Source organism: Diadema antillarum, unplaced genomic scaffold, assembly GCF_040938485.1.
Source record: "Diadema antillarum isolate AM-2024a unplaced genomic scaffold, OU_Dant_1.0 seq00000717_RagTag, whole genome shotgun sequence".
NCBI lineage: Eukaryota > Metazoa > Echinodermata > Echinoidea > Diadematoida > Diadematidae > Diadema > Diadema antillarum.
Window position 1 is genome coordinate 387,875 of NW_027271621.1, and position 27,487 is coordinate 415,361.

At 38.6% G+C, this 27,487-nt stretch overlaps 1 protein-coding gene across 1 annotated transcript; it reads left to right on the plus strand.

Annotated features, from left to right (window-relative positions):
- The first annotated feature begins 7,159 nt into the window (after positions 1–7,159).
- Positions 7,160–24,631, plus strand: LOC139737950 (ceramide kinase-like). The gene is made up of 12 exons (XM_071648614.1): positions 7,160–7,286; positions 8,840–8,959; positions 13,154–13,282; positions 14,154–14,217; positions 16,058–16,203; positions 17,436–17,510; positions 18,834–18,986; positions 19,597–19,702; positions 20,744–20,811; positions 21,513–21,733; positions 22,939–23,174; positions 24,375–24,631. The coding sequence occupies exons 1-12, from the start codon at positions 7,160–7,162 to the stop codon at positions 24,532–24,534; spliced, it is 1,605 nt and encodes a 534-aa protein (XP_071504715.1). The 3' UTR covers positions 24,535–24,631.
- Positions 24,632–27,487: the final 2,856 nt, after the last annotated feature.

Genomic DNA, 27,487 nt, shown 5'->3' on the forward strand with positions numbered 1-27,487 from the left:
ATTTGACAAAGAGAGGGTGAGGGAACCCGAGGATTTGCCACTTGACCATATCTTGTGAGGTCTGAGGTTGACAAGTTTAACAATTTTCATCATGTAAAGAAACTTTCATTTGCTTGATGCAGTCGCCAATGTAAGACGGTGTCTTCAACGGCAGGTCATCCTCAGGACAAACGAATAAAACAAAGAGAGCAGGTTGTAGGATTCAGGAAGATTGGTTTCTCGATCGGGATCGGTAAAGATCAAGAAAGTGCGATCGACGTGGAGAGGTAACCAGCGTAGAAAGATGCAGTTAGATCTGCATCCCAACACCACCAGCTCAAGCGAGCGCGAGCGAAGCCTGCCTGAACTTCAGGCGACATTTGTCGTCGATAAGAAGTCTTCTGTCGTGCGACTTTCATCAAATTGTTTAAGCTGGAGAGAATCATCGTCATCACAGCACAGGAAATCATTCAGACATCGTCGTGAGTAAATTAAGCATGTAGAATTTAGATTCTATGTAAAATTTAATTTATTGTATAGATTCTTATCTTGTTGCATGTAAAGATGGATCTAGTGTTAACACTATTACAGTTAAATTAGAACGTATTTTCCTAAGTTTCCTTAATCACTAAACGTTTAGGGCTTTAGCTTGAATATTTTATTAGGCAAATTGATGCACAGCAGGGCTCCAACACTTGAAACTAGTTGAGAGTGAGACTCCCATAGGCCATGCTATAATTTAGGAGTCAAAATGAGTGAGATCAGTAGAAATGCATGCAAATGAACTAAAGTTTAATCTGTTAGTGTTAGAGTGAGAAAGGACCAAAATGCGTGAGAGTTGGCAGCCCTGTGCACAGTCTTTGAAAATTTATGTCAAAATTATAAAAATCGACCTTGTATGGATTTGCAGAGAGTTTACAAATCTGTTCATGGTACCATTAAACATAGATTCTAACTTAATAGAAGGTTTCTAGACCCTGTGTATGATGTATTAATTTTATTCAAACAAGCGAGTCAAACTCTTCTCGGTTGGTTGGTTGTTCTTTATTTTTTCCCATTCAAATTCTTTTTTGGCAACGATGCACTAACACACACCACTTTCTTCGTTTATGTCATTAAGATTCTTGGTATTGCCAATACCTACGTGCCTCGCGGCAAGCATCGCTTTAGATGCATCATGTTGGGATAGCTCAAGGGACAAACTTGCCCTGGTTTTGGCTGCATATGCACTCGGGTCACATTCCGTCTTTTATCAAGGGGTATTTGTTGTTGAAGATTTCTTTGCTTTTCATCATGTGACCAGCTTTAATGAAAAACCTTCAATACAGTACAGTCAGTAGTGAACCATGACTCTAGTGACCGCAAATCAGTAAGATTTAGGAGTTTTAAAACTTTTTTAGCTTAATTCTAACCAAAGGAAAAGGCAGGAACAAAAGAAAAACAGATGAAAATTGCATTGAATCGCATGGGAACTGAGACACGGGCAAACCAACTGGAAATGACAATGCTTCAGAAGAATCCCACAGTGCATCTGCGACAGGGCTCTGCAGCGTGCGCAGAAGTTTTTTGCGCATTGGCAAGACCGAGAATCGGTTGACTATCTTAAAGTCATTGTTTGTTGGTTATCACTTTGAAAACACAATTAGGAATTACCTTAGTCTAGAGTCTTGAATCAGTTGTTTATATCCCTCCTAGATTATCTATTATATAATGTTAAAGATAATATTCACAATTGGGGATTGTGAATATACAAATAATTGGCGTCTACTTTATATGAGCTTACACTGTAGGAACACTGTGATTTTGTAATGACTGTGATTTTTAGCTTTTATTAGTAGTCTAACATTAGTATTGGTGTTGATATTAAAAAAAAAAAATGATGTTACAGGGTAGCTGTTAGCATTTCCCAATACTAACATTGATAATTAAATGCAAATATCTGCATATCATCTGATATTTGAAGTGTTTGTGGTTGAGTTAAATCTTCTATTTATAAACAGAATTTTACTCTGCAGGAAAAGACTTGCAACAAATTGCAAAACAACAACTGTCACCAGAGTCCCCATCAAATACTGGTCCTGTATTTGTCATTAGGTGTCAACTTACAAGTTGAGGTTACTTAATTGAAAGAGGTTGACCTTACTAGATTACTATTGTATGTCTTTTAAAATTTGACCATTTAGATGTCCATCGATGTGTTCAGACCAGTCATATTGTGGGGGTGAAGATGAACGCCCCGTCTGATCAGCTGACCAATGGGAGTCCAGTCATAACCCTGTCAAACGTCGGTCAACTCTTCCATGTGCTGGGCACAAACCAAGATGCGGCCAATGCCAGTTTTACAGGTGAGAGTTTTCCTCTTCTTCCAGGTGATTATGGACAGACAAAGTCATATAATATGACAATCATACCCCATTCATACAGAGTTGAGCCCAGGAGCACTCCTGACGTGTTACAAGTTATGCCCCTCTGAGTGTGTTCATTCATACAGTAGAGAATCACTGCTCTCGGAGACCACAGGCAAAGTGGCTGAGAGGGGCATAAATTCCACACTGACCTTCTGGTGTGCAGGAACTTTGAACATTCAATTCAATTCAAATTATTTCACATGTTATCTCTTAAAGATGCACAAACAGAGACATATAACAGAACATAACACAGAAATATACACAAGACAATTTCAAAACACGTAAACTGTATGCACAGCCAGCACCGCATGCTACTTTCAGAGCACTCTAAACATTGGTGACCATTAAATAGAGTTTGGAGGGCTTCAGGAGCGCTCCTAAACATAATCTTGAGAGGGGCGCAGCTTTAGAGGACCGGATTGTCTGTTTGTACAAAGTTTAGAGGGGTTCAAGAGCACTCTTGGAGCGCTCTAAATGCCCTGTATGATTGGGGTATCACAATCATCATCATAACACTCAAAACATGCTAGCAAGTCCAAGGTGTTAATGTATACGCTGTTCTTTTTGCGTACAGATATTTCCGCGAATGAGGAGATCAGACATTTTTGCGAGATGTTGTTTTTGCAAATTGATGCTGTGCTGTTAAACATTATTGCTCTAGCGCATGGTGACATTTTGAAGTGTTGTTAAATTCGCAATCCAACTGTGAATTGCAAAATTCGCGAAAATTAAACCCTTGCAAAAATAAGAGCTTGTACAGTAAATGACTGTGACTTATACACTTGGACCGAATGCAGTACATTGGGGAAAAAATGAGTTCATGCAGTTCTATGGAGAACATCTCATGTAGAAAATCTGGACTGCATGCATGTACATAATAGCACTTGACAGTATTAGGTCAAGTTGAGTATTCTTTAAAATATCAACTTTAGACACTGTGGGAGATAATGCCTGGTTTTACAATATGTACACTTGTATGTATGAAAATTTGTTAAGGTTACATGTTACTTTTTATCATGATGATGTAAATCTATAACTACTAGTATGTGATAATACGTAAATTTATAGAATGGCACATAGGGTTCTATTGGCAAGGAATACATTATTTTTTAAATTTTATCAACAGACCAGCAAGTACTCTTCATTGTAAGTAAACTGTCAGTTTGAGAAGCAAAGACATATTGAAAGCTGCAATTAATCTCAAATTATACACACAAGAGTGCCAGTTTACAATTTAGGTCTCTTTACACGGAACCATTCTGCTAATATACTCCGATCACTCAAGTCTGTGCAGCAGTTGCTTTACAATTTTTCTTTCTCCGCAGTTTATGACATTAATCTTCCATCCTTCATGTACAGTGTACTTGGCTTCACCATTTGCTGGCCAGCTAGCTAGACACACATGATTGATTACAGTCTAAGTTGGGGTGATTCCTAAACTGCATTTCAAGTGGAGTGCACAGCAAACATTTATCAGCTTCTACAGTAGTCGATACTGTAGCCACTTCTGTCGTGGGCAATCAAGACATGATTTCAGATAAGCCCGCTGTCATGAAATTTGCCTGATCTAGCAAACCATTCATTTGTGTGTGTGTGTAGTGTATGTGTGTGTGTGTGTGTGTGTGTGTGTGTGACTTATCCTTACGTAAATTTTCTTTCGAAGTTATGTTGTTATGTAAGTTAAGAAAAGAAATAAAGTGCTACTGAATATTTACTGAGTAAACTTATTTTTTGTCATTTTGGGTGTGTTTGTGTGTGTGTGTGTGTGTGTGTGTGTGTGTATTAGCATGTATTTGTTTATCCCATGTAAGCACATGTGTGCTTGTTTCTGAGGGCAGAGGAACCATGTCTTCTCTACTGTGAAAAAAATATACTTGTTAAAGAGACTGTACAGTACTGGTTGAGGTGAGGATTCAGATTTATAACTTTTTTTGGTGAGATAATGAGAAACTTCTTATGAAATATTAAATAGCATGTAATTTCAAGAAGGATTCAATATTTATTTGATAAAAATTGGTCTTGAAATGGGTGAGATATATCCCAAAAAGTGATCCTAATAAAATTGACATGCCATGACGTTTATTAGGATCTCTTTGTTTTTCCTTGTTTTTAGATATCTCAAACATTTCAAAACCGATTTTCATCAAATAAACGTTTGATCCCCCTTGGAATTGTATGCTCTTTAACATTTTATAGAGTGGTTTCTAAATATCTCGCAAAACATTAGAAGCTGAATCCTCACCTCGACCAGATCTTTACAGTCCCTTTAAATAGGGCAATTGTGGTGGTGAGTGCTTTGTCATCCTGTACAGGGGATCCAGATTCTGAACATGACATGACATGATAAACTTGGTTATTTGACAATTGATAAACAGTGACTAATTGTGGCTGTGATACAAATTGACCACGGTGTGGACTGGAGGTGGGCAGTTTGACAGCGAACTGTGTGGCTTAAAACAGAACAATCACATGTGTGTATTGAAAAAAGTAATTGCTTCATGTCTGTTTCATAATGATAACAAAGATATTTTATAAAGTGCAAAATCCCCTCTTTCTTGTGCAAAGCATAATGATACAAACCTATGACTTTGAAATTTTCCCTCAGATGTCCCATTTGCTGTGGAATTGCCCATTTACTCCACACTGCTTTCAAATTGTGACAGGATTTTATATTGTATGATGGTAAATTAGTCATCCACACACTGTAAGACACTGTATTTGCTGCAAATTGCAGTCATTAGACAGCGATTAACTTGCATACACTGCTGAAGATAGTGAATAGGATAAATTGTTCAATGTGTCATGTGTTATTCTAGGCACAGTGATGAACTCTAAAAAGTGTAAGCAATAATGACATTGCCACAAATTCCCAAGGTATGTCTGCCAGAGAGTTCATTTCAAGGTGACTGAACTAAAAATAATGGCAGGAAATCAACACAATGAAGTCATGTTGAAAAATACAGCTACCAGTGCAAACAGAAAATTCCCCGTTCATTGTATTGAAATTGGGTTTCAAGACACAGAAAGCCATTGATTTACATATTGTATGTACAGATGGTACCAATTTTACAATTTAATTTTCAACTCTGTAATGACTTGATTCCAGCTTACATGCAGTATATGAAATATTCAAATGCAGTTGTGTGCTGTTATTGGAAGAACATCAATACAGTCTGTATATATTGAATTCCACTATTATCCCCGATAAGAGCCATTTTTACAGAGATTTCGGTGGTGTGATACACAGAGATATTGTCTGCAGCAAAGTAACCCTGTCTGTGTAATTGAACACTGGTTGCATCTAGATGGCATGGGCCTATTGAAACTGCATGTTCTCACTGCACGATCAAGAAGATACAGCACGGTTCCTTTGTGTCTCTAGTTACGTTCAGACGGCAGGCCCTAACCTCGAGGTTAGGAAACCTTGAGGTTTAGCTCTTGCCCCCTAACTACGACGTGTGTCCACACGACGAATCTTAACCTCGAGGTTACGAAACCTCGAGGTAAAGCTTCTGCCCCCCCCCCCCCCCCCCCCCCCCCCCCCCCCCCGTAACTACGAGTGGGTCCCACTCGATGTTAAAACCACAAAACCGGAAGTTTCAGCCCACACTGCTAACAAGACGTCTATTTATTCTTTAGTCCAACCATGGAGCTTTTTGGTAGCTCCATGGTCCAACCCTGTCGGACTCGCTTACAGGTACTTTTGTTCTTTGTCATGGTATGCAGAGATAGCCCTGCACTGATGACTTTATGCCTTTATGAAGATATTCGTCGAAAACATTTTTTAGCGTCGGAGAAGAATATAGAATACAGTAGCGAGTTCGACGTGTTCAGTTTCAGAGATCAAGCGCATGGGAAGAAAAGATGATGTTGTTGTGTCGTGCGTCATAGGTTTTTCACGTGTAGTGTATTTGTGGTGTACGTTTGGGAGGTTGACCCGGAAGCACAGGGAAATTGTGGGGGCTGGAGTTTACGGCGAGGTCACTCTTAACTTCGAGTTCGTTGTTTTTTGTGTCCACACGGTGTTTAAAGGCAGCCGATCGCCATCCCTAATGGTACGTAAACTCCGAACGACCGAAGTTTGTGTAATGCTACCACTGAAACAAGTTTTAGTGTGTGCGTGTGTGTGTACGCATCATACACAAACATTGTCACCGCGAGCTGCGGTGATTGGAGGAGAGAGGCCAGAAGACACTGCGGCGTGTGTGTGTGTGTGTGTGTGTGCGTGTGTGTATACGCATCATACACAAATATTGTCACCGCGAGCTGCGGTGATTGGAGGAGAGAGGCCAGAAGACGCGTGGCTCTTTTGGCCTCTCTTCATGCGCATGCGCACTGAGAGTGTGCGTCCATTCGGAAGCTCTCGTGGCTCGCTGGGACAGCCATTTTGGGTTATGAGATAAGCACAGGGAGCTCTCTTGTAGCCTACCGTATTTTCGCTGACCCATTGAGCCAGCGCTATTCTCATTCGGGGGTCACTACATTTGATACAGAATGGGGGAGGCAGCGTGTTGCGTTCGTCTCCGTGCCGCACAAACCACTCGCCACGACTGAGTGTCTTTAACTACGAGTGGGGACCCCCCCGCGGCTCGTGGTTAGAGCGCTAACCATAAGATTTCTCGTGGCTCGAAACATCGAGCAAACCTCGAGGTTTGCTAACTACGAGTGCGTCTTCACGGTCCCTAACTACAAGCTCTAACCTCGAAGTTTCCTAACTTCGAGGTTAAGGGCTCCCGTCTGAACGTAACTTCTAAGACCAACATCATACCAACATGCCAAGATTCTTGTATGTAAAACAACTCTGTGTGCAGACACCAGCTACACAGGAAGTGAAATCAGTGGTCATGCAGGGACATGAAAGGGAAATTCATCCAAAACTGAAAGCCAATTCGAACTCAAGTGATGCAATCAACTTAACAACTCAGTAAAAAAAAAATTGACTAAGGTTTGTACTGCACAGCTTTGAATTGTTTGCATATAATCAATTAAGTCATCTAATGCAATGTACAAAAGAGTCCTCAGAATATCAGTCTTGGGATTTAGTATATTTTTCTCTCTTTTTTTCAATAGTATGAATATAATGTATTCTCCCTACTTTTGATTTGTTAAAAAAAATAGAAGAAAAAGGAAAAAGAAGGAGGTAGCTTTAAAGAGATTGAGCATACTGTTTACAACATGTATGGTACTCTGGAAATGTTGCTGGCAGTAAGATTTTCTCTTTTTTTTTTGAATTGCCAAATTATGATTTTTCATGAAAATAATAGGAGTCTGTCAACTTCCCTAGTTATGAATGGTACTGTAGTATACTTCATGTATTTCAAGAAGGTGAACAAAAAAGACTGAACTTCAAAAAACAGACACTGACATTCCATGAACCAACACAAACAAGAAATCTTGACCAAGCGAAGCAATTTGTGTTCCCTCGTTATTTGAAAAATGTGTTATTGACAGACCTATTCAGACATTGATATTGGGATGACTGTTTCTACACTGCACATAATTTTGCTGAAATATTCTCCAATGTGTACTTGTATGTGCAGCATATAAGCAATGTCTGTATGTTTCTTGTACATATGTGTGTATATATACTATCTTAGCAAAGAAAGCAAATGCAAAATGTAAGATAGAGTAATCTGGACGCTTACAGTGTACATGTACACTGTACCCGGGGATTTCCGCCATTGTTTGAGAGTGAAAGTGACAATGCATTGATAAGCACTGTGTACGTAGCAAGAAGCCACGTATCTCATTGTATGGTACAACGTTGATTGTTGCTCTGTCTCTGTCACTGTCTTCTTACATGTACATGTATGTACGTCATCTTGATCATTCATGCGAATGAATGCATCTGGAACAGAATCAATGCGGATGTGGCACTGTTTGTGCTTCAGTCTTCATGCATACATGCCTTGATACTTTGTTTTGTTTTGTTTTGTACAGGAAGACTTTTACAGTAAGAAAGGTCTTTCATAGCCCCTAACCCATCCTTTCTCTGAAGCAGTTTACTGATCGTAACACATTAGATTCCTGTCACTCTTGTCATTGCATTCATTTTGCAGGCTTTTCTTGTGAACTGCAAAGACAAAGCCAGTGACTATGTTCTCTTCTTGGGATGAGATTAAAGCACTCTTTGCACCCTATAACCTCCAAGTTTTTGTTACATTCTTGGTTCAATCTAAGCATTAATTACCTTCAATGTTTTATCAGATTTCTGCTACAGTTTTATACATGTATATTATGAAGATGCATGGTCAACTTGCCTCATCTAGATGGAATGTGATAAACTCCCTAACAGATTTCTGTTCCATTCCTTGAGGTTCATGCATTCAGTTTCTATCTATCTGAGCCTTGCCTTAGCAGTATGCAAGACCATCCTTTGGTGAACATGCAATCTATCAAATATCTGAAACTTGAGATCATGTGTCTTTAAAAAATTATCTTTATCTCTTCAGTTTTCGTTGGCAAGAGCTGCTCAAACATGAAATGGAAAGTCCAAGAATTTGTCTTCTCATCCCCCGACCAAGAACTCTGCCAGAGATGGGTTGAGAGAATCAAGGAAATAATTGAAGGAGGTGAGTAAACTTTTTGTTTCTTTCCATTCAAGATTTTGATTAATATGTCTAATTGTGTCATGAATATTTGTAGCTGGTTGTGATACTGTAAAAGAGGAAATTTTCGCGGTGTTGAAATTTTCGTGCATTTTGTGCAACCAGAAACAAGCGCGAAAATAAAAGCACACAAATAATTTTGCTTGCCATATGTTCCTGTGCGTGATGTCTTGATTACGCGGAATTAAAAACATGTGAAACGCTTCTTACCCGGCCAAGCGTGAAAAATTACTCGCGTGAAAATATCCACTTTTACAGTTAGTGTATTGAAAAACATGCATACTGTGATACACAGTATAAGTTGACAGCAACATGCATTTAGAAGATGGGGAAAAGGATCTTTTCAAACATGTGATTCCAAAAGCCTGGCTCAGAGTACTTGCTACATTCACATTCTATGAATTTATCAAAATCATTTTTTTTTCTCTCTCTCTCTCTCGCTTTCCACACATACTAGTCTGAGTTTGCTTTCACACAAGCTTACAAACAAATTGAATTCACTAAAAAAGATTTTGTGACAATGATAGATAAAACATATACATGTACATGTGCATCCAACTGACTGTAGATCATATTATATTAAACTTTTGTGTGTATCTTCCAGAGTCCTAGTAACACCCAAAGCTTTGTATAGGAAAAGAGATTTTATTTTTCTCGATGTCCATTCTAGCTGTTTATCTATAGATTCGGATTGTACACAATGTCACCATTCACAAAAACTGCTCAAGTATAACATGGAAGGAAGGTTGACTTCACAAGTACAATGTTGCCCATGTGAAAAGCTACTGTAGTTGCGGAATCAAATTATAGGGACCTGTGCCAGCAGCTAGCATTCCAGGGTCACTGGACAGTGGAATCTATTTCGAATTCAGTGCAAAATGTGGGTGCACAAATATTGGGCAGTTTTAGAGTAAACATGAGAACAAACTTGACCCTATCAAGGTATCAAGAAGTTCTTGGAGAATGGTAGAGGAGGTCACTGCTAAAAATCTACTTGTGAAATGTCAGTAGAACTGCACAGTTGTGTGTGTCTACAATATTTAATAGCCTCTCATCAAACCATCTTTTTATGCCTCCGCCACGAAGTGGTGCCGGAGGCATTATGTTTTCGGGTTGTCCGTCCGTCCGTACGTACGTCCGTACGTCTGTACGTCCGTACCTGCTAACGAGAGTATGCTTGTGTGGCTAGGAGAACAATAGTGCACAATAGATGGCCTTTATTCCGTCAGGCTTGTGTGGCTAAAATTTTTGCTTGTGTGTCTATTTTAACAAAAGGGAGAACAAAGGGGTAGACACACAAGTATATCACCGTAAGGTTGTCCGTCCGTACGTCCGTACGTCCTTACGTCCGTACGTCCTTACGTCCGTCCGCTTTCATTTACGCGATAACTTGAGTAATATTTACTGGAATTTTACCAAACTTGGTCCAAGTATGAAGTATGATGGGGCAATTATTTGATTAGATTTTGGGTGAAATCGGCCAAAGGTCAAGGTCAAATCATGAAATTGTATCCGTTTACGTGATAACTCAAGACTGCATCAAGCAAATTTCACCAAACTTTGTTGGAGGATGATGTATGATGGGACAATTACTTGATTAGTTCTTAAGTGAAATCGGACAGAGGTCAAAGGTCAAAGATCAAGGTCAAATCCTAAAATTTATCTGTTTACGTGATAACTCAAAACTGGATGAAGCAGCTTTCACCAAACTTGGTCCAAGGATGATGTATGATGGGACAATTAGTTGAGTAGATTTTAGTGACATCGGCAAGAGGTCAAAGGTCAAAAGGTCAAGGTCAAATGCTACAAATGTTGCAATTTCCCCCATATCTATGCAATGCCCAAAAGGTATTTTCTTGAAACTTGGTGTGGACATGTACTACTGCGTAAAGATTCTCCAGAGAGAGTTTCATGTCATAAGGTCAAAGGTGAAAGGTGAGGTGAAAATGTTGCAATATCACTTTTCTCGCAAATGGTTCAATGTATCTTCGTGGAACTTGGTAAATACGCATGTACTGACTGGCAGGGATTATCTAGGGAATTTAGGGGTCATGGGTCAATAGTCAGGGGGGTCAAAGGTCAAGGTCAACTCCTCAAAATTTTCTTATTTCCCCCATATACTAGTATATGCAATGCTTGCATTATTAGTTTCAATACCGATGCATTACCTAATGGAGATTCTCCGGGAAATTTCCAGCCGGAAGGTCAAAGGTCAGAGGTTAAGGGTCAAAGGCCAGGTTTCAATGCCCCCCCCCAAAAAAAAAAAAAGAAAAGAAAAGAAAAGAAAAGAAAAAGAATCTATTTTGTACCATCATTACACTCTTTCTTCATACCTTGGAAATTACTCAATGCATAAACTAATAAAAAGGTCCATCAGAATTCAAGTAAAAATTCTCAATTCCCCAAATATGTACCTGCACTCTTAGAAAATTATAGCAAACCCAGATCAAGACATTTCTGACAGACCTGTCGTTTCAATATTTTGCCAGTTATGTGAAACTGTCATGGATCACACATTGTGAAGACATTGTACTATACGCCTATTGGGATAATCATGCATTATGGCGGAGGCATCAGTCGCCATAGCGACATTTCTAGTTCTTTAATACCTCCCTTGTTCTCATAATGTGCTGTATGCCATGCGGAGGCATAATGTATTTGTCACTGCTTATCATTTTCCTTGCTTGTGTGTGAGCATGTGTGTCTTTTGAATTGTATCCCTCTCCTTGAATGTTTATGGGTATTACAGGCAGCTTGACCTTGTCATCAGGTGCTAATTTTGGATTTACGCATGCTGGTAGCTAATCACTTTTATTATGTGTAATGACCCAATTTACAGGGTGTTCACAACCATTCAGCCATAAACAAATTGTGCTATATATCATATCTTGCTATATTTGATGAATGGTTGTAATAAAATAGATTGAGTAGGGATTAAAAGCTGGAGTAATTTTGTACATAGTGAAGACTATGACGCTGAAGTAAATTGTGGCTATTAAGGACACACATAAACAGCAAGCAGATGGCATAGTTTACACTCGGTCGTACTTGTGCAGTCCCTGTCTCTCTTTTAAGAGGAAGACTTGAAGAGTTAAGGTCAGGTTAGTCTGAACACCTGTCCACACTACCTGGGAGTCTCCCTGCCTCTGCTGGGCCAGTGCACATCCTCCTCAAATGAATCGCTGACTGATTCAGAACATTTTTTAAAATAAATACACTGTAGTCTGCCACCACTGATGCAGACAGTGCAAACTTCCTCTGGGTGCCAGCATTGCAAAGGCCTGGCAAAGTGCCAGCGAATAATCCATCCTCGTCGCACCTCATGTGATACAGCCGACACGTTGCATAAAAAAGGACCAGCATCGTACCAATTTTGTTCAGTGGTCCTCGTTAGTCGGTGTCACGCAGCAATGACTTTTAATTTAGTCGCTGACGGTAGATGTATCATATTCACCCAGCAAGTTTCATTGCTTTGCTGAGAGTTATGGGCATAGTGACAAAAGAGTGAGGGAAGAAAAAAGGGGGTGGGGAGGGAAACAAACAGGTATCAATCAAAGAAAGAAAGACAGACTGACAGAGCAGACAGGGAGACATACAATGTAATGCACAGACAGACATCATACATTGTGGGGCATGCCATCTGGAATAACACTGTCAGTGTTTGTGAAATATCCATACTGTACAGAATAAATAAAATGACTGCTCTCATCATGGCTAAAGATTACATTGTACTTAGAGTAGAAGTGATTGGAAATCTAGAAGAGCTCAGGACTTAACCTGGAAATCATTTCCCTTGAAAATTATACTATTTAGATTTCTGATGTGATATTGATGAGGGAGCACACTGTTGAGTGATTGAGTATGGTCAACTGTAAGAGGTACATAGTATATGTATTTGTGCATGCAGCATGGTGTTTTTTCCCCATAAAATTGTTTGATTTGAACTACACTATACGAAAACTCCAGTACAGCTTTGGTTTCAATATGCCATTATCAATGTTCCTCACACATTTCCTGAAATTCCCCCTTGGCCAGCTATGTAAGAAATGAATTACAGGGGCTAGAAAAAGAGGCCTGTTGTATTGGGACAAATGTAATCTGTCAAAAGTACTGTACAATTTTGACACATGAGCCTCATACTTCCTTGTATGCCTACAGATCCGGACAGGCCACACAGACTCCAAGTCATAATTAACCCATATGGTGGTAAAGGCAAAGCACCTTCGATATATGAGACCAGGGTGGCGCCCTTATTTGAAATTGCTGGTATCAAGACTGGTGTTACAGGTAAGACTTTACATCCTATGTCTGTTGTCTTGTTCGTCTATCAATATTTTTACATTGATGCAATGATGTCATGCTGAAAAATACACTTTTGTACTGTCTGTCATTAGAATGCATTCCTTGTTCGAGTACAGAATTGTTCTTTTCTTTCCTTTCCAGTCAGGGTCTAGATGTCTGCCAAAGTCTAAATGAGAGATTTAAATGCAAATTTTCAGGGAATAATTTTTCTGGTGTGGCATCGCAATTGGCTACGCATTTTTGATGATGACTGCTATACAAAATTTTTTGTGTGTAGCAAGTTGGGTTTTTTTTTTTTCATAGGACTGTACAGAACTTTGTTCAGTATTTTCCCATTGATCAAAACTGCTAATCAAATTTGAGAAATAGAATTATTCCCTGATTCCCAACTGTTACTGCTCAGCCCACTGATATTTTGTTGAATTGAATGGAATTATTTTTCAGCTTCGATTTGATACCTGCTGTTATGGTGCCATTCACATTTTTCCTGGTGAAATTCTGGTCAAAGTTGAGGTTTTCAAGGGATAGCTCCTACATGTACCTCAGGGCAGTTTCCCATATCTGGAATTGATGTTCATCACTAGTTATAATTTTTTATTCATTTATTTTTTTTTATAGAAAGCCAGTATGTACAGCTGTATCATTAATGCTTCAATCATTAACTGAGTAGTATAGATATCTAACATTGCACAGTCATACAAGTCTATATTGTGTACATTGTACATTTGCACAAGCTCAATATTAGCAATCTCGACGACTGATAATATATGAAAAGAAAAACACAATAAAACAAAACGAGCTTGGGTCATATGCAAGAAATGAATGAGCAGTTCCTATTGTCATGCTTTATTCACAGTGACTAAGAATGCTGACCATGCAAGGGCACTAGGCGTTTCCATGAATCTGCATGGTGTTGATGGGTAAGAACCTTTTGCCTTTCCTTTTTTTTGTGTGCGGAACATCTTTCTAAATGCACAAATCCCTGATCCTATTCATATACCGTTGAATACTGTTGTTATCACTGATACATATACTGATGGTAGCCTTAGGAAAATGCTAAAAAAAAAAAATTATTGCAAAATATGTAGGGTTACAGCTTCCCTAACAAGAATCAAGACTATGACATACATTATGTATCATTTACAACTTGTCTGTTTCATGTTTTGCCCAGACTTTATTGCGCCATCATTCTCTAACTCATTAGGTACTATCAATTCAATTATCGCCTATATTATTTTGGCTTTTCATGTACTTAAACTTTGTGATAATGTTTATGGTAGTGAATCTAGTATCTCGTTTTAGCTTTTTGTTTAGTCAAACTTTGTTATCACACTGGAGTAGTTTGGTAGTTAATCATTAAATGAATGTGGACGTCAAGCTACTGGTTTCATTCTCAAGATGATAGCGCAAGTGTCGAAACTGTCTCTTTCACTCCGATCGTTTGTCTCAAAAGTCAACAGACTTTGTTTTGTAGTGGGAAATTTGTGCAAGGCCTTTTGTATCATCAAAGGAGATTATATGCAGACTTGATTGGAATTCAGTTTAGTCTCTTCCTTACAAGCATTTTCCATCCGTCTGTTTATTTTTCAATTACTTATTGATAGCACAAAGAAAAACTTTGATTACTTACAGGCTCTCAAATTAGATGTGATTGGTGATAATTTTCCTGACATGGGGAAATATGCATTTTAATATACACCTGGCAATGGGCCGTTTATGAATATCTAGTATTATGATCAGTGATCAAAGATCAACAAACTTTCCTGGTCAAATCTTGTCAGCACAGTTGGATGACCTGCTGTGCAATTAGTCAGATATTAACCCACATGTACACTGTCAAGTTTTGTTTTGGTTTGGTTTTGTTTGATGTTTTTTTTATAGATATTTTATAGAGTTTGGCAAAGGTAAAGAAGTAATCTACTGCATGAAGTACCTTAGAGAGCCTTGTTTTGTCTCTAATTGCAGATGGATATTGATATTACTTGTTTCAATAGGCTGTGAAATACATGACCCTACTGCATGCTAACAACTATGTCTTGGCTATGAAATTGTGTTGCTATGGTAGTTACCATTGATTGCAGAGATACCATCAGTTGTAAAGTTACAATATTATTATGCAAAGGGGGCCCAGATGAGTAAAACTGATTTGTTGTTGTTGTTGTTGTTGTTGTTGTTGTTGTAAACATCCAAACTTCTAATATTGTGGGACTAAATTTTTCATTACTGAAGTCACACATAGGCACTGTGTGTGGAGAAATAGAATGATGATGTTGGAATCGATTGATCTTATGTTAAATATGTGCAATGCGAAATTCTAGACTATGCGTTCTTCACAGAAATAGTGTAAGATATATTATGTCACGTCATGAGTACAAGTGACATTTACTGATAATAAAATGTAAGCTCAGCTACTGTAAATATCAATGAGAAAAGTTGTGATGTGAAGGAAAATGAGCAGTGGTCATTCCAGTTTGTCTGTTGATGTGACAGATACACAGGTAACACAAGAAATATGACTAATAAAGCATGTTGTTGTAGGCAGCACTTTAGAACATACACATTGTACATGTATGTTTGCAGGTGAAATAGTCATATTGCCCTCAACAGCAGCTACTACCCTTTCATTACTTCTGCTGCGTGAATCAATGTTCATGGAGACAGTATTGATGAGCCTCGCATTATGGGAGGATGAACTTTGACATGCACCCAGTCCCAGCATCCTTTGTTCTCCATGCGCTTTATTGTTCATTTCGTCTGCAGCGTCGTGTGCGTCGGGGGCGACGGCACGTTTGCCGAATTTGTCAATGGCGTGCTGGTGAGGACCCAGAATGAGAATGGAATCGACCCCGATGACCCAGCCTCTGTGCCTGTACCTCCAAGTGTGAGGTTTGGGGTCATACCTGCAGGTATGTCTTTCTGAAGCCCTGGTATAGTCTACTAGACTTGCTTCCAGGCTTTTCCTATTTCTTATCAACAATGTGTCATTAGGTACAGGATGCCAAATCAAACAAAGTAAGGCATTGTCACTTAAAAAAAAAAAAAAAAACTTTCCAGATGAAATGATTTGAATTATGATGGCAATGATTTTCAGTTTGTTTGTTGAAGTTGTGTCAATGTAGGAACATGCCTATCTAAAGCACATATGCTCACAATAGATGTGTGTTGATGTTTCATGAAGTAAGACCAGTTGACTTGTTCTCCAAACAGAGGTATTGTGATTCATCTTCATTTTTATTTCTTTCTTTTTTTTAGTTCTAATGATATTTCAAGAAAAAAGCAAAGGAGTAATAAAGGCATTCACGTTACATTGTGCATTATTGCCCACTTTGCATGTACAATGTACATTATTGATATCCTTTGTGCTATGAGATATGCAGTCTGTTGCAGGTGTTATCTGGTTTTGAAGTATTCGGCATATTCTAAAAGAATGACTAATCAGGTCACGAATTTCCACAATAGTTGTTAATGAATAATTTATAAGCTGATAATTGTAATATAGATGTATATAATGGATGCTATATTGTTACCTTACTGTTGTGACTAGTTCTCATGAGGGTATACAATGTATATTTTCATTATAATCTTGATTGATACAAGATGGATGGATGTTCACAGCAAGGAATAGGAGCATCTATCAAATAGATTGCTTCCAATCAATTATGCTTTCATTTTTTTTAATAATTCACTTAGTAACAGAGTTAGTGATCATATGTTCTTAAAGACCCTTAAATACCAAGTACACTGTAAGAAGTAGATAGCAAATATGAAGTCAAGTTGATATGAGTGCATAGTCCTCTCAACAGCTAAAACGTTTGTGTCAGCGGACTTTGAAAATGTTCCCCTGCATTGTCTAAAAAACACTGTCAAATCATGGAATGTATTTGCTAAACAGTGTAAGGTAGTTTTGTTTTCATACTGATAGCTGTAGGTCGATAGTGCTACGTCAATGTTATTGTGGTACTGATAGCCACGTGGGAATTGCGTGCCCATTTTGGAGTTTGCCCTTTTGGATGGTAGCACAGTTGAAACAGAGAGCTGTGTTTATCAGGTACTTGTGTGCCAATCTTACCTCGTGTCAACAAACTTTCATGTGAGAGTAACAGCTTTGCCTGGGTTTATTCCCCTTTGTATTGTTTAGGTTCCACTGATGTGATCGCCTACGACACCACTGGCATCAACGATCCCGTTACTTCAGCACTACAGATTATCTTAGGTATGGTGACAGAGTAGATCTTGTTTGCCGTGTTTCGAGGAAGTGTTGTTTCTTCTTGTTCTTTATCATCTTTGAGACAGTGACTAGTGAGAAGATAATGAAATCAAAGAAATAGAATGCATGAGGAAGAGGGACACAATCAAGTGTTGCTGAAGATTATTGAAGTTAGAAAAATGAACCATTGCATGGAAGTGAAGCACACAGAATCACACTAATTCTTGGGAAGATTCAGCTGCATTGTACAATGTTACTGTCACAGTGCTGCTCTGAATGATTGTGGCCTATTACATTTATTTTAGCTAAAGAGCACACATGATAAGATGGCAGTCAAAGAAGTAATACTTGTAGTCAGCTATTTTAAGATATGAGTGGATGGGAACCAACAAAGTCACATATTCACGTCTTGTTTGCTAAAGTGTATCGATTCTCAAGTTCCATGTGTAATTTTTGTGATTTCTTTGTTCTGTTCCATGCAATTTTTTTTTCTATATAAATGTTTAAAATTGGACAGATGCCCGTAATCTTTCTAATATTTTTATCTTATACTAAAGATTTGTTGTTTTGAGCCAACTCAATAATTTGATGAAGCGTAATTGTTATAGTGCTTTGTTCACCAATTGACATGCACGCCGGAGCACTTTTTTTCACCAAGTGGCACAGATGTCTAAAAAACTAATTGTCAATGAATAGAGATTACCTAATCTCCCTTTTGTGTCACCATGGCCTCCCTGTTGGACCGAGGCACATTTCTACACCTGAGTGGGCTTAATAATACTACTGGGTTTAGGTTGGAGGGACTACTGAATGCTAAAGAAAAAAAAATTAGCTAGTTAAACTAAGTGCCTTTGCACATTAAGGCCCGAATTACAAAGGTGATACAAATGAAACCATAGTTTAAACCATGGACAAGAACCATGGAGCGCCAAGTGTCGCACGGAATATTTCGTTACGAAATTGGTCATTTTTTAGACAAAATGACCATTTGGTAAACGAAATTATAATTTCATGGACGAAATGTTCATTTAGTTACAAAATGTTGTCATTTCGTTTCAAAATAATCATTTCATCGACGAAAAGACTGATTTCATAATGAAATATTCCGTGCGACACTTGGCGCTCCCTGGTTTTTGTCCATGGCTTAAACCATGGTTTCTGTCCATGGTTTAAACCATGGTTTCATTTGTACCACCTTCATGAATTCGGGCCTATGTGTTTAAAAGATGGTTGAGGACCTTTCATGTATATTTGAATCAGCAGAATGAAGTTAACCTAAAGAGAAATTATCAAGCAAGCTGTATATTTGATGTTTGGATGCCTGTCCAGGTTTCTCCCTTGGTCTGGACGTGTGTTCGGTCCATCACAACAACTCCCTGCTCAGGTACACCTTCTCCTTCCTTGGATACGGTTTCCTTGGTGACGTCCTGAAGGAGAGTGAGAACTACCGGTGGATGGGGCCGGCTCGATATGAATTTGCCGGTATGTAGGACATCCATGGTGACAGTGTGCGTTGGATATGATGTTTTCATTAGCAAGATAAATAATGGTAAAGACATGTATGTTACATGTGATTAGAAAGACATGTGTCGTACATGCGATATTACATTTGATTTTCCCATGTACTTTTGGGGCTCATTAAAAGTACATGGAACAAAAAAAAAAAACAAACAAACAAACGAGAAAACAGCAGCTGCAATATGATTTCTTTTTGCTCAAATACAAATATTGTATGTGCAAATATGAATCTCATGAAATATTGTGATGTAGTGGTTGTAATGATGGCATATCTGTCTCTTTGCATGCATCGTACACAGTCAGCAAACATGCATGTGTTCTGTCTTATTGTATGGAATTTGTGTTTTAGTATATAGTTGGAGAAACTTAGGGTTATGTATGTGACCAGTTATTGATTGTGATTGAGGATTACATGAAAAACAGCTTGTCATCGTTATATTGATTTTTTTTTTTAAAGTGATTAAAAAAAGCATTGCTCCAGAAAGGAATATTTCAGATGAGTTCAGCTGAAGTTGTTTGTGTATGTCTCCTGGGAATAACCTTTGCCCCATATCCTACTCTCCCCCCTCCCTAGGTGTAAAAGAGTATCTGAAACATCAGGTGTACCGGGGTGAGGTGGCTTTTCTGCCCAGTAAAGACGAAGACAACTCGCCGTGGGACAAGGAGGGCTGTAGGATAGGGTAAGAACGCTAAATCCCCTGCCATCACAGCTCAATGACCTCTAACAATCATCAGGTGACTTCCATTTAAGGCCAGGTCAGCCATTAATCCCTCATAATTCATTCAGCTTGAAAAAATTGGGCGTGGTTTAAAGATATCATGTAGGAAACTGGTCAGCATTTTGATTCCTTAATGTTTCAGCGCCAGTCTTGAGTTATGACAATAATTGGATGAAAATCACAGTAGCAGTGTTGAGTTTGACAAATATAGTTTATGACAGAAATCCAAACTATGATACACTTAGTTTGTTTCCAGCAGTTTAGGGGGTTTGGGAATGAAGAGTCTGAGTTTTTAATGTGTAAGTTTTTAGAAACAACACATTTATAGTGGTTCTATCACACAATGATGATTTTTGACTTTACAGACATTCTTCAGAGAAAATTTTGTGTCTGTAGCCACTTTTTTTCAAAGCGTAACTATAACATAATGTCGCTGGGGCGACAAGACCTCGTATCTACAAAATGTCAAATGTTCAGGAGAGCAGGAAAAAAAAAAACCCGTGGCAGCCAAAGCACTATATCAAATGTGATAGCCTTTCCTTCATGTTTCATGCTTCATGTTTGGGGTAAGACAGCTAGGATTTGGACAGGACATCACTTAACAGATTATCTGACCATTAACCCCCCCCCCCCCCCCCCCCCTTTAAAAAAAAAAAAAAAAAAAGTCATTTTCACCGAAATTTGAGATACATGGTCTTGTCACCCCAGTGACGATAAGTCATGTAGATAATTTGATGTTTGATTTATCTATCACATATCACTTTTATAAAATGCTGCAGTGGTCAGATAAGCACCCCCTCCTGCTATCTGTGAAAGACAAAACTAAATCATCTCAACTACCAGGAACTACCATTAGTTCAGCCATGCTTCAACATATATAGACACATCTTGACACACTGTTATTAAACTAATAAGGCCTTCGGTTATGTTTGGTCAGTGATGTTGGGATCACATGCTTTGGAGATTTGCTGCTTCAACAAACATACTTTCTCTTCCCAACAGATGTGGGGTGTGCTCAAAACGGAGGTCACAGAAGCATCGCGAGTCATATCACACACCCAGGAAAAATGGTAAGTTTTGTGGTTTGAAACGTGGGGAGCTGCCAAGTCTACCCTAATTGTGCGGGAGACTTCCCGAAAACTTCTAATATTTCTTCATGACTAGATAAAAAAACCCATCAAAATCTCTCTGATTTGGAAATCTTTTTTGCCTATTGAGTTGCATGTGATACAAGACTTCTCCCCGATTGCTCTTTGGAATCTATTTGATTTTGAAAGGTGAAAGTTGGCAGCCCAGCTGATGATGCCTATTGTTGTGCAAGAATCGTGGTCTGATATTCAACATGCATTTATCTGTAGCAAGACTGTTCTTTTTTTTTTTAACATGATGGTATAAAATGTATTCCCTGTAGATGTGACTAATATTTCTAGCGTAATTCTTAAGTATGAGTATCTGGAGGTTTGTACATTTGTTTGCATGAGAATGTATTTGTTCATCTGTAGTTTAAGGACAGTGAAACAAATTTAACACTTTTTATCAGTACATGCATATTTTTGTAATTGCATGGAAAAAAAATGCAATCTCATATGTGCTGTAAAATGTGCATATCATGTAGCTGAAAAGTAATGTAAGTAGGGTAATGGCTCTTAGCATGTGAAAGGTCTTGCTAGATTTAAAGTAAGATCCTGCATTCAGTATTGCAATTGTTGTCATGAGATCATTACATGCAGAGTGAAATATTTTTGTATCTTCCCCTTCTCCCAAATGGAAGACTTTGATGACATCGACACTACCTCCAAGTGGCGCTACGTCACCGGTCAGTTCACGGCAATCAACGCTGCCCTCGTCAGCGGCCGATGTTCCAGGACAGTCACCGGCATGTCTCCGGCCGCTCACCTTGGCAATGGCTGCATCGACCTCGTTCTGGTCAGGCAGTGCTCTCGCTTCGACTACCTCCGACACATGCTCCGCCTCGCTTCGTCAGGAAACCATGTAAGTCTGAAACTCAGTCAATCTTGTCTGTGCTCCAATCACAAGATCATTATTGATGTACAATTGTATGATTATGTTTTGTGAAATGATTATGTAGCTTTTGCTGCCCTTGAAAATTTATGAACCCATTTCAAATTTACATTTTATGTCTTTGCTATATGAGCCAACATACAATTAATTTATATGGAAGTTGGCATCATTTTCCAAGCACTACTTTGTGGTGGATTTTCCCCAATGTGTATTATTTACTACCCCTTTTGAAGACATTAAAGAGCACGTGAAAGTGAAATTTGTGCCATGTGACTTTTGCTAAAGTTTGACTACAAGCCATGTTGGATTTGTCCATGCATGTTTAGATTTACTTGATGAGGTATGCAAGTTTTTACCATGTTCCCTTGATTCTTTTTGAGTGATAGATAGATAAGAAGAGAAATGCCATATTACAAACTGAAATAGTTTTTTTTTTTGTCATTTGTCAGGGGATTTCCCAAGCCTGTAACTATTAGGCAATAGGTATCTCATGATCCATGTTAAAATGCTTGTCAACAAGGAATCCCAAGTTTGACACGGATGAATAGGATGCTCTTTCAAAAACGCCCCCCAGGAAAAAGCGAAAACAAAACAACTCTTGTACTGTTTCTCTGAATGGGTTGTAATTCTCCAGTTCACCAACTATAATGCTGTTCTCAAGATGAATCAAAACGTTTAGTAATGGAAGGCTTCATGGTGTATCACATATTCTTTCTTAGGTATGTATGTGGCCCTGAAGAGGGCCTACCCACTCGCAGTGTATCAAAACTGCTGTAGGAGAAAGTGGTAGCATAAACTGCCTTTTGTCAGTCAGAAGGTGAAGAATTTTACTTTCAAATGCACCTAGCTCTTGAAATTTTAGCCTTAGGTCTTAAAAGGACACTTTGTAGAGTTAGAGTATTGTCAGAACGTGAAGGGACATGAATTTTACCAGACAGAGAGAATGACAAGGAAATGGATTGTCTTCTTCACTTCCCAAAACAAGCAAATGGCCCCAACTCTCAAATTCCCAATGTGACAAAGAGCTGACCTTGTTCGGAAGCAATTTTGTGTTGCCACGGAAGTCTGTCTGGCAACTGTGGTGCCTGTCATGTGCTAATCAGGCATTGAAAGAAGTACCCCACCCCCTCTGTGTATGCAAGCTGTCACTATAAGTTTTCATGTTCATCCTCCAGTTCAACTTTGACTTCGTGGAGGTCCACCGCGTGAAGGCCTTCAAGTTTCGCTCGCTCAACAACGACCTGGAGATGGCCGTGCCGGCCGAGTCGGAGTTGAACGACCAGAAGAAGAGCCTTGAGGAAAGCCCAAGGAAGGGCCGGTCTTTTCGGGTGAGGAGTGTCGGCAGCGTGGGCAGCACCAGCTCCTGGAACATTGACGGCGAAGTCGGGGAACCCCCGGACATCGATGTTAGGTATGCCATCAATGTGTGAATGTGAGAGCCGTGTGTTGATGGCAACATCGTTTAGGAATAGTGAATGAATATGAAATTGGTGATATCTGCACAGGTGATGATGATAATAATGATGTCAGGAATATAAAATTGACATACAAATCATCCTAGTGTGTCAATCATTGGGCAAGGAGCAACTTTGGGGTTCAATAGCGAGGATTTGGAACAGTAAGAGCTTGATACTCTATTGTGCTTCTGCATACTGTGACATTATCTCTCGGACTGTGACAGAAATAGCATTAGCAGTTTAGGGAAATATATTGATTCTCCTTTTGCTTTTGAAGGTAAACATTGCTTTTCTATAGTCCATTAACAAGTTTGAAAACGTAATGCCTCAGGTGACACTTCGTGGTGGAGGCATAAAAATCGCAACTTGATGAACATCATCTTATGGCAGGTTTTCATCTTGTGGCAAGGAGCAGGCAAATGTGAATATCAATCTGGTCATGTGACCAATTTGAAATGCTATAGAAAAGGAAGGTCTTCATCCTCTGTGGTCACTAATTCCTTTCTTATATGCTTGACAGTAGATGCATTGGCGAAACAAGGAAGTAGATAGACAGATAGAGAGGAAAACAGACTAGAGCAAGGCTAGGCCATAGAATGAGGAATAGTTGGGCTATGAGAAATAAATTGGACTTGGCAAGAAAAGGGAAAAGAGAGACAATAATGCTACGACGAGAGACAAATGCTGTGCTGGGTTGGCGGAGTGACCAGGGGGCGCAAAAAGCAAACAAAGGCTTAAGCGGTCAGTTGATCACAACCAGAGACTTACACGGTCAGTTGGTCACAGACAAAAAAGGAACAAGGACACCATCTGATGGACATTCATTCAACCCCTATACATTTCAAGCAAGTGCCTGGCATTATGCCCTGTCTATCACTCTTGCTGATTTTAAAATGGTGCTGCACCAGCATTACTATGGTATGTCTGTGTTGACCCTTTTAGAGAAGAGCTGTATGAAGGTTTATGGTATTTGCTATGTTGGATACTTTATGCCTGTGTGTTTATATTGAGAAATATAATGAGTAGTTACCAGGTAGTCCACCTACATGTAGTTGTAGTCATTTTGCATAATATGCATATATTATATGCATAGTACCCTGTAACCACACAATGGTGTTCAAAAGATGTTTATTCATTATCTTGTTTTGTCTTAGGGTCCATTGTCAGCTGATCCGAGTCTTTGCCCGTGGCCCTGAGCCATCCGAGGCCAAGGAGATGTCCGTGCCATGCTGCTTCTGTCGCATTCCCAAGGCTGACCCTTTGGACGTCTACACGCCTCACCACGACAACGAAGCCATTGTCGATGACGACTGAGTGTCCAGTGCCATGTCTCGTGTGATGGCACCTTATGGTGAAAGGGATAGCAGTGCAATATTTGCTGTGATACAGGAAGACATCACGTGGGTCTCCCTTGTTGCCATGGTTACTGTGAAGACGTCTTCTTCAGTGATATTCATCAGTGTTTTGGCATCATTAATGTCTTTACTCCAGCAAAAAGAAAGAAAAAAATTTAAATGCGGGAAAGCATTCTGCCATGTCTGTAGATTTCTTGCTTCATGAACTGTAAAGCTTCAATTAATAGATATTTGTTTGACATCATTTTTTTCTTCAGACATAGAAAGTGAGTGTTGTTTGTTATTTTTATGCTGTATGTTAATGTTTCTATGCACTTTGGTGATATCAAGTGAGGGTATTTTGGGGGCATCATCATTCTTGCCTAATATATGCACACATAAGCCATGAGAAGTCTTCTTACTATAGACACAATTACTCTGTCACATATTGGAGTAATTTTCTGTAAGATTGTGATCCTGTAAATTGTGCAAGGATGCTGAAAGTACCTGTCTGTATGATGAGAAATTGGACCACGTAGGAGATATCAAAACAAACGTAGGAGTGGTAGAAATCTCATACTTGATACCTCATCGGCGACAGTTCCCTTTTCACTGACATTCATACCTCTGCTTGGTTGATAAGTCACATTTCACATTAGCCATTTTCTTTCTTTTTTTTTGGCGGATATTTTAGTTTGGTCATCCTTGGAGCCATGTGTATGTATGTTTATGTATAATTATATATATATATATTCACCCACAGTATTTTTGCACACGAGGAGCGATTTTATCATCCGACGAGATGTACAATTTCTTCCAGTCATGTACAAACTTCACCATGCCCATCCACACAATGTTTTCACCTCCTCACAAACGTTTCCATGGAATGCTCCATGCATTGACTGTTCACAAATTGCTGCAGATATATACAGCTGGTGTGTCTATCTACACATATTATATGGACAGCTTGATGATTCTGTGGTCATCATGTTTGACACCATGCGTGTCATGTACACCTGAATCTTGCCACATCCATACTACTTTCACACAGATTTAGGCAAAGAAGATGTGCTTGTCGACCAGTCATCAACGTAACGCTTAACTTTTTTCTTTGTCTTCTGTATTAGAATTCATTCAATAAAGGAATCATTTGGTGAATTTGTTTGGAAATTGTTGCCGAGAAAATGACGATGATGTCTGCCCTCAGTTTTCTATTAATGAAATTATGTGTAGAGATGTAATATTGCAGATATTTAAAGATGACTTTCTTGGAAGTAATAGTCTTTGTAGGTAAAGGACAGAAACGTCACATTTTTCTGTTTTATTTGTCATTTGTTTCAAAAGTAACAATTAGGCCTATAGGGCACAGATAATTTGAAATTTTCAGGATTATGGAGTTATATCATCTTACATACTTTTATGTACAGCTGTACAGCTGTAGACCCTTGTTGCTAGACTCGATGTGTTTGACTGCGACATAAGAGAACAAGTGAAACCAGAAGCTACTGGATGATGTTCGTTGGCAGCACACCTTGATGTTAGGTTGTTTTATATCCAGTATGTAGGAAAACCTGTGCAGTGTAAATTTACAAGAGTATCAGAGGTCTTGTATATGAGACAAAGCATGTCACAAAAGAATGGCTGGTTCCCTTCAAAGTATACATGATGAAAGTGACACAAAATGCACCTTACCCAAAATAAAACTGAAATATTTCCAAAATTTACATTTAACATTAATTGCATTATTAACACCAATGTACTGGGCACGAGTATTAGCTTAGAAATATAACCCTGCTCAAAGTAATGGCGATGGGTCCAGTGAGCACTGATTGAAATTGCTTGATACATGAAACCTAGGCTGAATTTTAAATGCTGCTGTCATATAGGACTGATACAGATGACATGAAATGTGGATTTAAATTTTCTTTTATGAGAGTGCTTCTGTGTTTCAGATTCAATGTTTGCAATTACATATGATAAAACATGGCATTTAATGTACTTAAAACCTTGGAATTGTACTTAGAACTCCAATTGCTATGCCAAGATTAAACACACTATGACTGTTTAAACTGCAGCATCGTTGGTATAAATGTGCAAGAACAACACCAATGTAAGCCCTAAATAGCACAATTCAAGAAACATTCAGGTCAGGGGATTTTTACAAAATCTGTTTAGTATTTTTATCTCTTTTTTGGTTGTTTTTTTTTCTTTTGTTTATAGATACAATCAATGAAGGTTAACTTTTCACCGTAGTAGGCAAAGTAGAAAATAAGAAGAAAAAAACAAAACTGACCTTTTTGCCAAAAAGGATATTTCTGATATAGCTGTGATGATTACAATATATGATCTTTTACAAATATTCTACAGATTAAAATGCTTTTTTTTTTCTTTTTTGTCTTGCAGGGTATTTATGACAATCCCCAGTGGGTATACAGCTAGATTTGCCAAACGATAAATCAGTTTTCCTGTTTCATGGTAGACAATGAAAACACTTGTATTGCTGCATCTTCGATACAGTTTGGATCAATGAAATAGTTTTCATGGTTATGTTCACATGACAAACAGCATGCGCTGTTTCTACATTTTTGCTTTAATTAATGTCAGTCAGGTTGTTGTCTGGTGGAAAATTGTCATATAATCATACAATCAAATTTGTGTTGTGTATCATGTACAGTATCACAGGGGAGTTAATGAGCATGTGTTTAGCTAGTACTGTTATTATGAAGACACCAAAGTCTTTTTGTTTTCACCTTTGATCACTGTATGATGCTTTCAGCAATCATTGTTCAGGCAATTTTCTGCAGACCAAACACCTATTTTACGTATTTCAGCTTGCATGGTGTAGGATTAGAAATCACAGCTTCGTGCATTTAATCATATTTGTGAATCTTGATTATTATTCATAAATTATTTGTGTAGTGACCTATTATTTG